Below are 12,401 nucleotides of genomic sequence, written 5' to 3' on the forward strand. Positions count from 1 at the left end.
GAGAAGACACATTTTTCTCCAATAATTTTATTCATAATTTTAATATAAACAGTTAATTGTTGAATAATTTACACACAGCAAGGTTTTTTTATTTTCATATCATTGCATCATTTTCTGTACATGTCACTACTTGACTCTCCTTTGAAAACATAGAAAAAATAAATTGTCAAGCGTTCATTTAGTCATGGCACATTTTTGATCCTGTACAATATGCGCGTGTATCTGTGTGTGTGTGTGTGTTTGTGTGTGTGTGTGTGTGTGTGCAATATGTTGATATACGTGATACATAAAGATAATGGCACATTTGGATCCAGTGTGAGGGATGAAGCGATCTCTGTAGGGTTGCGGGTTTCGGACTGTACATACACACATATACACCTGTCTGCACACGCACTGATGTCTCAACATAATGTATACACAACATATCCCAAAATTAATACATCAGCATATTCATCGGCAATAAAATGACATTAATAAAGAGGTATCCTGCAAGACTACACACAGCATTCTGGGGAGGACCACCTATGTGCACCGAGGAGAAGAAAAAAGAGACTCGAAGGACACGCTGAGGAGGAAGAGGAGCAGTGAGACAAAGAAAGCCGTGGAAAAGAACTTCAACTGAGAACGACGACAGACACAACTCCACCGATCTTAACAACGTACGGCACAGGGAACACGATAAGAGACAAGTATAACGTATTGGTGTGTAAACTGGAGCAGACCACTGGACTGACAGATGACTTTCAAAGAAAGAAAAAAAAAAGTCAAGAAAAGGCTGCTTTTCCCCAGATGTGTCTCCTTACAAACCTAAGACACGCCCACCGTCCGTCCACAAACAGGTCATCGTCACACTCATCGCAGACTTACTCAGTTCATTTACAGCTGGCGATTCTCCTCGAGGGAACAGTTTGAACATTCTGGGGAAGAAGCTTGTTTACTTGCAGATGCGCAGAGGCCATACTACTTTTTAGATTTGTCCGTTACATGTAGGATGCAGCCAGCAGGTGCTCAACTCTGCTGAGCATAAAGACTGGAAACGCGGGGAGGACGCTGTCCTGGCTCGGTCGTAAGGCAACGAAATCAAATAACAAAACAGGCTCCCGGATTAACAAGTGATGCTGAGTTAGTTTAATCTGTTCAATTAGAAAAAGGGAGGGTTATGAGTCAGACAATGATGCCCTGCAAAAAGTGTCAAACTGATCTTTTTCCACTGTTGTTTTTGTACAGGGGCTTTGTCACCACCGGTCAGTCGTTCAGCCCTCCTTCTCGTCTTTCTGCTAAGCTAAGCGGCTACAGGCTGACGCTTTAATCAGTAGCACAGAGAGATGAGAGCGACTTGGATCGTCTCAACAAACTCTCCGTTAAAAAAAGGCGAACAAGCGTACATTTCCCAAAAACGTTGAACCATTCCTCGAAGGCCTTCCAGCTTTTGAGGTCAACTTCATAATGTGTGGTTGTTGAACCATAAGTTTTTTTTTAGCTTATTCAGGATTTTATCACTCATGCTTCCTCTTCTTCAAAAGGATGTGCAGTGGTCTTTTCCAGTTTTTCACATAAAAACAAAACAAAAACACAAACACATTTGCAAACTAAATACACATCTTTTTTTGTCAGAAACAATTCAATACAATAACATCTGCGATAGGTGATGCATTTTATGACACAAGAAAGGCTTTATGGGTGACATGTTGCTGCGGCTGGGCGGTTGGCGTTGGCCAACATTCAGAAAACATGCATCGGATTAAGAGCAGGGTTCACTGCAAAACATTTCAGGCCACATACTGTATACGTCTTGTTTACGGGGGTTAAGCCCTCAGACCGGAGTTGTGCTGCTCCTGTAAAAACACAACGAGACGCGACTGTGATGAACACAACACAAACGGAGAACAGACAAAACAAAAAATCAACCTTTTTTTTTTTTTTTTAAATTTAGAAAAAAAGTTAAATACACATTGATAACAATGTTGAAATTCATAATGTACAAGAGTAGTTAAAGATTACAGTCAGAAAAAAAGTAATTGTATTTGCCCTCCCTACTTTGGCTAGAAAAATAGAAATCAACATCTCTAAAATGTAATACTTTTTTCTTTTCCTTAAAACAAAACAACAATACGTACTACGCTTTGTTCTCGCCCTGCGCCGCGTCACTAGCATGCTCTTGTCCAACCGCTTCTTCGGGCACGAGAGTTCAACAAAACAAACCTAAACTTCCCTAAAATCAAGTGCTTTTGTTTTTTTTTTCAGAAGCCAAGGTGATCCGCTGCTATTTACAGTTAAGAGCTTATTAATCAGTTCATTAAAAAAAATTAAACAAAAGTCCTGGAACAACTGAGTGCATTGCAAATGGAGATTCTTCTACTGGCCATGCAATCAGTTGTCGCTGATCATCTTTTTTGTTTTTGTTTTTTTGCATGTGCTTTAGAGCATCGCTGTGAAAAACAGACTGATGAGAAGCAGAAATCAGAAGACCTCTGATTATTAAGCTATCCGCTGGTATAGATAATTCATTTTCCATGCACAAAGCAAGCCAGAGCTTAGTAGATTAGAGACACAAGTTCAACCTTTTTTGGGGTAAAAATCCTCATATAATCCCAAATTACAGTATTTTCTCCCCAAGCAGTCAGAATGTTTCACAACTAAAGAAAACTGGACGCATTCAAATCATAATTCATGTGTTTTTCATTTCAGGTTTGGAGGTGGAAGATCCTCTTTAGTGATTGGTGGAGACACACTTGTCAGTGGTGGTTCTGCTCAGGGGGAGGAGGAGGAAGGAGTCAGGTGGGCTGTTAGTCTGAGCAAGGCACTATTGGTCGGAGCCCTGTTTGCTTCGCCACCCCTGACCTGCAACACTCCTGTCCAATCGCTAGAGGGCAGACCAAACCACATCACGTCAGAGAGGGAGAGGAGGATTCCTGATCGTATTCAACAGGGGGAGAAAGCATGTGAAAAGGATGTTCAGGGTTTTTGTTGTTGAAAACTTGTTGTTGGGCCTATTAGAATCTTTTTTGCAAGGATGCCGAAAACTTGCGCTTCAGTCAGAGAAGATAAAAGGTAGGTACGGTAGCTTCCTCCTCATCCTCTGTATCCTCCAACCACAAAGCATCAGGCCGCCTCCCTGAGACAAAAAGTTACAATCTAGATTTCATGTCTATTAATAGTTCTTATGGCACACAGGATTGTCCCAGTCCATCTTTTTCTTTTTCTTTGCAGAGGAAAAGTCCCCCTCCTTAAAACTTTTACAAAGCCCCCGATGTTGTGTCCTGATCCGCCACAACAGACCTAATCCATGGCATTGACAGAAAATAACAAATTTCTCTTGATATTCACAGTAGAAAAAATGTACATACAAAAACAAAAACAAAAATCTAAACAGACAAATGAATCGACAATGGATTAGACGTGGGATCAGTACGCTAACTGTTTTGACCACAAAGAGACAGATTGACAGACTGAAGAAGAAGAAGAAGAGTAGAGCTTTCTGGCAAACTACAGTTTTATTTCAAATGTGATTTTAAGGAAAGCACAAGGTGTCGACAGCTGTGCTCTGTCAGCTTTGGCTGCATGGAGCTGATCACAGATACAGTGTGCGCTGAGAGTCACAAGACTTTCCTCTTTTCTTTTGCTCACGCTAATGTCACATCCCCAGAAACCAGGAAAGGCGCTACGGCACAGCGTCGAGAGGATTTGTGTAAAGCTACGTTGCTTCTTCCAGATCCCGGGGGAAGTCTCCTGTGAGCACTTCTACAGACTGTAGTCATAATCAAAAGCAAACACTGTCCATAGAGCCAATCTAATGTCTTCTGTTCCACATTTAATGAGCACTAAGGGCAAAAAATATGAGGAATAATACTTGAACATCTCGAAAGCTTGTTCTAAAAACACTTCACCAATGAAACCTAAAATCAAAATAATAAAAAAAGGACAAAATAAGATAAGATAAAATAAGATATGCCGGGCAACGCTCCCGACAATAACCACATTCTGCAGGAGCCTACGCGAACTTCCCCCTGGGACACAAGAAGAAGATTAAACTTCATAAACTAAGAGGCGGAGGAATTGAACAGACCACAGTGGAAACTAATGTTGATAATGTACGATAGACGTGATATTATTTAAAATGACGGGATATCGAGTGACTGACGGGGATGATTTAGGCTCTTTAGACTGATTCATCCATATGCACTGAGGTAGACTCTGGCCAAACACAAAGACAACGACAATTACTTACAAACTAACTAACTCACTAACTAACTAACTAGTTCTCCTGCTGTTCACCGCCAGCTGCTCCTCCTGTTCAATAACAAACTAGGCTTTTTACATCCCTCCACTCTCAACAACCTTAGAAATGCTCGTCTACAAAGCTGACTGTGTTCTTCTTACACAATGACAATGATCATAACAAAATAAATATTTTTTTCTGGTATTTCAAAGATATGGGCACCATCTTAATTAAAAATTGCATATGTGTGTGTGAGTGAACCCACCACGAGATGAGCAACCTAGGTCAAGTTGGAGACAGAGCACCACCTCCACACTATATACTCGTCTAACATGGGTTTTGAGAATGTAGTGTAAAGATGTATAGCATTACCAAAGGCCAAAAACTTTTACTGTTAAGATCCGAGCGCGTATTAGTACGCGCTCGGATCTGTGGAACTGTGACACAGCGAAGGTTATTTTTCTGTCATGTACACACAACCGACGGGCATCAGATATTCCAAAACTATGTCACAGATTATTTACAAGTTTTAAGTAAAAAAAAAAAAAAAAGCCAAAGATTGTAAATCCTCAGAAGACTCAATCCATTATTAATTAACAATAACAACACGGTGTCATCCACGGTGTCACCGCTAAAGCACTGGTGAACTGTTCAACCTTTCGCTGGCCACGAGCTAAAACTGGAAGAAAGAGAGGAGGGAAAAAAAATCTGCCCCAAAGACTTTTATTCCTCTTCCAGCAAAGAGCAAAGTTGTGGGCCCACAAATACAAATGTGGATACAGCTCTGATTTCTATGCCTGTCCGGCCTCATGAGGAAAAAATAGACAGATCACAGAGGCGTTTGTGTGTGTGTGTGTGTGTGTGTGTTAAACTAGCCAATACAACTAGCCTGGACGTGGCTGTGGGTTTGAGAAGGCACTGGTAAAAGATGGAGGCAGCTTCTCCGCTTTCTCCGACTCCGATTCTGTGGGTTCTCGTTGTTGACAGCAAGCTGCCAACACTTTGGCTATGCTATAAGTGCTGAACGCTGTTCGGCTAGATTGGCAACCACACTGGTCTGTGTCCAGAGTAAAAAAAAATAAAAAAAGAAGAGAAAAGAAAAACTCACCATCTCTATTCGTCTGCTGACTATCATCTACTGATGTGGTGAGAGAGTAAGAGGGGAGCGTTTACAGAGGATCTGCTGTTGCTTTTGGCCTCTGGACGAAAGTCGCGGTGAATTATTGATCTTTACACACAAAATGAGGGGGGCCACTAACTCTTCTGGAGCTTTGTGTGAGGGTACAGTAGAAGGGAATGTTTTTGATTCCCAGGCAGGAGGGACAAACGTCAGAGAAACGCAGCGACTTGCTCTAAGAGTGAATGTTTGGCAAAAATCTGTGCCACTCTATCTCTCTCCAAGTGATTATTAAGAAGGTGGGATAAAAAAAAAGACAGCAGTCTTCAATGTGTTCACTGTTGGGGTGTGGTGATGGTATGAGTTTTGCCATCAGGCGGGCAAAACTTGGGGGATGAGGGAACAAGCAGTTTTAACTAAATCCTGGAATGTCAGACCTGAGTGAAATAGCCGCTGCACACTGTGTCCTGGCTGCCGAGCTGCATGTGATAGCAGAGAGAATAATAGGATTAACAATCGCTCACACTCCCTCTCTCTCTCTCTCTCAGACACACTGAAAGATAGAGAGACGAGAGACACTGCCCTCCTCTCTCCCTCGCTACCTGCTGTGGACTCTAAATACACTTGGAACTTTCCATATTTCTCTCCAGCCCTCCACCACAAAAAACGTGGAAATTTCCACCAGCCTGATTTTGAGCAGTGATTTTAGCAGCCAATGGGAAGAGAGAGAGAGAGTGCCAAAGGTGTCTGGTGCAGAGCAAATCCAACAGAACGACAATGGGGGGTGGTGGGGTGGGGGGACGCCACTGCTCTCTAAATTTGAAGTCTGAGGACTTTCAGACCAAAACAGCCAAAATCTAGCTGAGAGCTCAGATCAGACGGGTCTGATCCAAAGCAGCACAGACACAACTGAAAAAACACGCCAACATACGGAAGTACAATCACTGATCCAAGCTCTCAACACGATCTCTGGCCTCACCGATGGTTAACACTGATGACGACTAGCACGATCACACGAAAGACATAATGAACCCGCGATAACAAACACATTCCAGCGCAATCCAACCAGAGAAAGAGCAGACACGGACACAAGGTTTATAAAAATAAAAGATGCGGTGAGTTGACAATATTTTGTGGGGGGTGGCGGTTGGGGTCTGGAGGCCTAAGACGCAGAGAGCACTAATGGTAGATTAGTGTGATTCCTGGGGCTACAAAAAACAACAGGAGAGAAAGAAAAAAACTGGCAAAACAAAATACTATCAAAAAAATAATCTTACAAATATGAACTATTTACAAAAACATCAGTATGTCATATATTATATATAAAATATTGGTACAGAAATGCCAATATTCCATATATACTATATATATATTATATATATTTATATATTTATATACCCCCATTAAAATATATCAAAGCAGCAGCTATTGGTCAGTCTGAGGAACTCTTTTGTCCAATTCTAAATTGTTTAAATATCCTTCAGCCGTATAGTGAGGACACAAAAATAAAACAGAGAGAAAGGAAAAGAGAGAGAGAGAAGAGAAAATAACAATCAAAGTAAATAAATTAAAACTATTCACCAAACACCCGATGAATCTGTGTGTAGTTTGGAATTCTGCAGAACCAAAAAGAAAAGAAAAGAAAAGAAAAAGTAAAACATTCTAGGAATAGATGTTTTGTTCTAGGATCAAGTCTTTTGCAAATCATTCCACTGTTCCAAACTGATTCATTGTTCAAAAAGGAAATTAGTGTAAGCGCTGATAGACACTTGTCTTTGTTTATAGGCCACATATAAAAAGGCCACTATCTGAGTAAAAAGATTTCACTAGGAGAAAAGTAACAAAGCACAGGGAATTGGAAATGCAGATTTTGGTGGGGGAGGAAAAGTAGGGACGAGTCTTGAGGAGGTTGAGCATAAGCAGCCATCTTGGTTGTCTAAGGTTTGTAGAGTTCACAGTTTTTTTTAAAAATTCCTCTCCGTTTCCACCATGATGAGTCCTGGAAACGTGGCAATAGTGAAAAACAATAGATAAGTAAGTAATAAACAGCCCAATGTGTTGCGGAGGAAGTGTTACACCGTGTTTGCATCCCTTGCTTGCCAGTGTTTGGCAGCCATGAGGAAGAAAATAAAAAGTCCTGAGATCTGTGTCTGTTTTGAAGGGATTCTCCGAGAATAAGAATCATTATAAAATGACGAGAAGAAACGTGGAGGATACAGAAAATGGACTGGAACTGAAAGAAGGATGGGAAAGATTGTTAAACAAGTTTGTTTAGGGAACAGGAAATGTTAGGAAGGGCTGGATCTGGGCAACGATAAGATTCGTCCGTTTTTCTTGCCACCGTTCATGTGTGTGTAGGGGACATGCTCCTCATAGTTCCCCCTGAGGGCCACCGAGGGCCCGCTGTCCCTGCCTAAGCTTTCCTCTCTCTGCGAGTACGAAGATGGGTCCAGGGGGATGCTCTCCATGTTGTCCAGGTCCAGGTCAAACTCCTCCGTTTCGGGGACCTTGTTCTCTTCGCTGTAGAAGAAGGAGACCTCCTGGAAAGACGGGTGCAGGTCCTCCCGCAGCATCTCGATGATCTCATAGAACATCGGCCGCATCTTGGGGTTGTACTGCCAGCACATCTGCATAAGGCTGTGCCTGAGAGGGCGAATCGGACACCGGAGAGAGGAGAGGACAATGTTTTGAACATGAGAAAGAAGGTGGTGAACCATGTTGAAACTGATGACACAACCATTTAGAGATTGAAGTACATGAGAATTACTGGAGCGAAGTTACCAAACCATGAGACAACAGGCATATTTAATAATCCTTTCTACAAGTTTCTATCGTTCAGCCTCGGATGAAGACAAAGTAGCAATCGTCCATAAAGTAGTAAATTGAAAATAATGACTATTGGATGGAGTAATACATTTTGGGAACCTGATGAAAAAGTTTTTAAATGATTTTTTTTTCTCAAATCAAAAGTTTCAATGAGCTGAACAACAACCACGAAATTTAAAAAACATATTTAATGATCAAATTTGTTTCGTGTCTGAGTTTACTCACATTCGCTCAGGGCAGTTCTCCGGCCGGTCCAGGTATCCTCCGTCCATGACGAACTTCAGAACCTGTTCGTTGGATAAACCCTGGTAAGGCTGCTCTGCTAGCGTACTGATCTCCCACAGCACGACGCCAAATGACCTGCAGACACACACATACACAAACATGATCACATGCACCAGGAATGTAATCAGGATTGATAAGACCGTACAACAGCTGCTAAGGTTTGACTAACCAGCAGTCGGAATGGGGAGTGAAGACTCCGTCCTTCAGCGACTCTGGAGCCATCCACCTGACAGGGAGCAGGCCCTTCCCTCCTTTACGGTAGTAGTCCGTCTCATAGATGTCTCGCGTCATACCAAAATCTACGAGACAGAGAAAGAGAGAGAGCTCAATACACCTTTACTGTAAGAACACATTCAAACTTTTTTCCAACTGACAATCACACTGTGATAACTGATTCAATTCCATCATAACGACAAGGAAAACAAACACGAGCTACTGCACCTCCGATCTTGACGGTGAAGTCTTCTGCCACCATGCAGTTCCTGGCTGCCAGGTCTCTGTGGACAAACTTCTTGGCGTTGAGGTAGGCCATGCCATCTGCAATTTCTGCAGCCATCTGGATCATCTCTTTCAGTGTGGGCGGTGGACGGCCTGTTGGATTGTTCTACAAAACAAACACACACACCATCAAAATACATTCATGCAGTCTGTCCGTGATGAGTGGACTTATCAGAAGCTCCTTTTTAAAAAGATGGAGATTTCAGAGACTTACCTCAGAGTCCGACCTGAGACATCGGAGGTAGCTCTTCAGGTCGCCGTGTGTCATAAGCTCCATCACTACCAGGGTGGGCTGAGCTTTGGAGACCACACCTAACAGACGGACCTAAATAGGGAAAATAAAATAAAATAAATGTATTTTGTTCACTTAAATCTGGGGCTATTTCCAAACTATGTCAAGTTTGTAGTTAAACCTCATCATCACTGTTACAGGTCAACTCTATCAGTATCAATATTTCATGTCAGTGTGATCTGTCCTTAATTACTTTACATCTTTAAAAGAAACAAGGAAGCAGACAAGACAACCTGTGAATACATTATGGCGGTCAGTGAGAAAATTATATATTTCTCTCCACATCTCAATATGATTATTCCAGCTGACAGCACAACATATGTCAAGTGAATCGGTGCTCATTATGTTGCTTAACATAAATAGTAGTAGCAGGCAGAGGTGATTATTACGTGTGAATACTGAGTCGCACATGTTCACGCTGGTTTGCAAAAAATGTCAGAAAACTGTGACATACTAATTCACAAGTGTATTGCGAGCTGCTTCAGTCTCCCTGCTGGTCGGCGATAAATCTGTCAAAGGAGAAGTGCTTTGGTAAAATTGTGTCGTACCACATGGTGACAACTGAAAGCCTTCATGACGGAGGCTTCATTGAGGAACTCGATCCTCTCCCGCAGGCTGGCCGATTCATTGACCGTCTTGACAGCAACGCGTGTGTCCGGGTCTCCTTTAATGATGTCCTTGGCGATTCCCTCGTACACCATGCCGAAGGAGCCCTGGCCGAGCTCTCTGAGCACCGTGATCTTCTCCCGGGGCACCTCCCACTCATCAGGAACGTACACTACACAAAACACAAATGACCACATTTTTATTTAGCGAACCTTTCACAAAAGATCCTAAGGGAATATCTGTCTTCATGATAGTAATAATATTTTCACGTTGGCTAGTATCTAAAGGTGTGCGAAGAGAGCACAATGTGTTGTACTTCTTAAACTTAGTCATTTTTGGAATGCTGCTGTTCTTACCATCGTTAGCGCTGATGTACTCAGGATTTGAGGAGGCGATAAGAGGTCCAGTCGGGCCTTCTGTTTGCCTGTAACACAAACACAAAAAGAATCTGAGACGCTGAAAAATCTAATAAGATGTGAACTTTCTCCTGGATGTTCTCACCTTCTCGATTTACACTTTATTTGTCCTGTCACAAACCCCTGATAGCTACTGGGCTCAAAGCCTTCAAACAAATCCCACTTCTAGGTTTCAAACAAAATGAGCACCTTCCTCATTAGGTGTAATCTGCACAGGTTGTGTCCAACAGGGGGAAAACACTGATAAAGAGGACATTAGTCTAAGATCTTACTTCTTCTTGAAGATCCAAAAGACTCCACCTCCCACAAACAGCAGCAGGATGAAGCAGATGACTGGACCAATCACAATCCAAATCAAACCGGGATCCGCTGCAAAAAACACAGATCAGCAGTCAGGTCACCCACGGGGTTGCAGTGTGAGAAAGAACAGCAGCAACCTTTGAGATTTATTAGATTTTTCTCAACATATAAGGGATTAAAGTAAGAATACATTTGGAAATAATAGAGAAAATTCAGCATATTTTCATCATTTTCTGTCCAGTAAAAGATTTTTTCTTTCTAGGCAAAACATACTTTTAACAGTTCCTCAGTAAATGGCTTGTACAACATAGCCTACTTGAACCAGCATCAAGTCGATGGAAAGATTGTGTAAGAAGTCTATGGTTTTTCCAGATGAATGAGAATTATGCGAGACTGATTTACATGTGAGTTTGGTTAAATCAGAGAGATAGAGCCTCCCGACTTACGGTTAGGCATGAAGAAATAAGTGGTTGCTGTAAAAGAGCCATTTCCTGCCAAGGAGGTGGCGCGGACCCTCACGCTGTAGTTTCCAGGCTGCACAAGCGAAAGCTTCGTGCCACCCAACTTGAGGTAGGCCGGCCGCGACACACAAGCTGTGTGAACCTGGAAGAATAAAATAACCCAAGAATCACAGAGAGACAGATCTTAATACTAGGGAATTAGAGGGGCTGTCAGGCAGAGGTCTGCTTAGAAAACATGTTCAAAATCGTGTGTTTAGCCTTGGTATACAGCACCGCTGTGCAATAAACTAAATAATTAATGTGAAGCTCTGAAACAAACATCCAGATCAGTTTGTTTCCACTGCAGGGTGTGTTCGCGAGTGGTGTGTTTTCAGTGCAGCACAGTGCACTGGAGATGTCGCCTGAGATCAGTCCATCCCTGCCACTGCATTCTAGTCTTCCTCCCTGCCTCTGTCACTATGGTAACAGACCTGCTACTGGCTCCTAGGGTCAGGCAGTGCAGCAATGAATAGCAATGAGAGATGAATTCACACATTTACAGCAAATAAGCAACAGCAAAACACACACACTCACACACACACACACACACACACACACACACACAGTGTCACAGACAAGCACTGAGGCCCACAAACAAATAATAATATGCAAATAAACGCAGCAGAAAACGCTGCGTGTAAAACGCGCTGTGGTAGCACGCGCTGTGGTAGCACGCGCTGTGGTAGGACTGGGAGTTTGTCAACAAATATTGCCTTTGTTCCTCTCTCTATATAAGGAACAGACAGAATTTGAGTAGATACAGAAAAACTCTCCTTTGCTACCTCCATCTACTCCCCAGAGTTCACCCACATCACTTCTCTCTGCATTTCTTCCCTGTTTTCTTGCACTCCTGTCTCCCTTTAAGCCCCATAATTATCCTTCCTCCAGTGAATATCAAGAGCATTTCTAATGCCTCGTTCCCTCCCTCATTTCTGCCTCCTGTATTTTATTTTCTAAAATATTTCAAAAGAACCACGACCCTTCCATCCCCTCACTTTTCCCTGAATCGCCACACTGTGAAAGTTGGGGGATGGTTGATACTGACCTCTGTGTCTCCAACCTTCCTGTAGAACACCTCATACAGGATGATGAGGCCGTTGGGGGATCGGGGTGTATTCCATTTGATCAAGACATAGGGAGCCTCAGCCGTCACTATCTCATGGGTGACAGGGCCTGGGATTTCATCAGCTTTCTCTGTGGATACCGGACATAAAGAAAAGCAGTATGAAGCACTATGTTTCCACATAGTACGGCGACATGTGTCTCATTTCGTCAGAAATCTGGTAGTCTCTGCTTTTTGGGTGCTCAAGTTCATTTATTTATGACCTTTGTTAAGGTTGAA

At 42.5% G+C, this 12,401-nt stretch overlaps 1 protein-coding gene across 1 annotated transcript in view; it reads right to left on the reverse strand.

Annotated features, from left to right (window-relative positions):
• Positions 1-11: 11 nt before the first annotated feature.
• Positions 12-12,401, reverse strand: part of insrb (insulin receptor b) — a 95,050-nt gene continuing 82,660 nt past the window's right edge. The window contains exons 14-23 of the mRNA XM_035647756.2: positions 12,105-12,253; positions 11,006-11,162; positions 10,532-10,628; positions 10,200-10,267; positions 9,786-10,015; positions 9,160-9,270; positions 8,889-9,051; positions 8,617-8,746; positions 8,388-8,522; positions 12-7,979 (exon numbers count right to left, since the gene is read on the reverse strand). Of these exons, the coding sequence (XP_035503649.2) occupies positions 7,625-7,979; positions 8,388-8,522; positions 8,617-8,746; positions 8,889-9,051; positions 9,160-9,270; positions 9,786-10,015; positions 10,200-10,267; positions 10,532-10,628; positions 11,006-11,162; positions 12,105-12,253 (1,595 nt within the window). The 3' untranslated portion in view covers positions 12-7,624. The remainder of the gene's footprint in view (positions 7,980-8,387; positions 8,523-8,616; positions 8,747-8,888; positions 9,052-9,159; positions 9,271-9,785; positions 10,016-10,199; positions 10,268-10,531; positions 10,629-11,005; positions 11,163-12,104; positions 12,254-12,401) is intronic.

This window comes from Scophthalmus maximus, chromosome 13 (genome assembly GCF_022379125.1).
Source record: "Scophthalmus maximus strain ysfricsl-2021 chromosome 13, ASM2237912v1, whole genome shotgun sequence".
NCBI lineage: Eukaryota > Metazoa > Chordata > Actinopteri > Pleuronectiformes > Scophthalmidae > Scophthalmus > Scophthalmus maximus.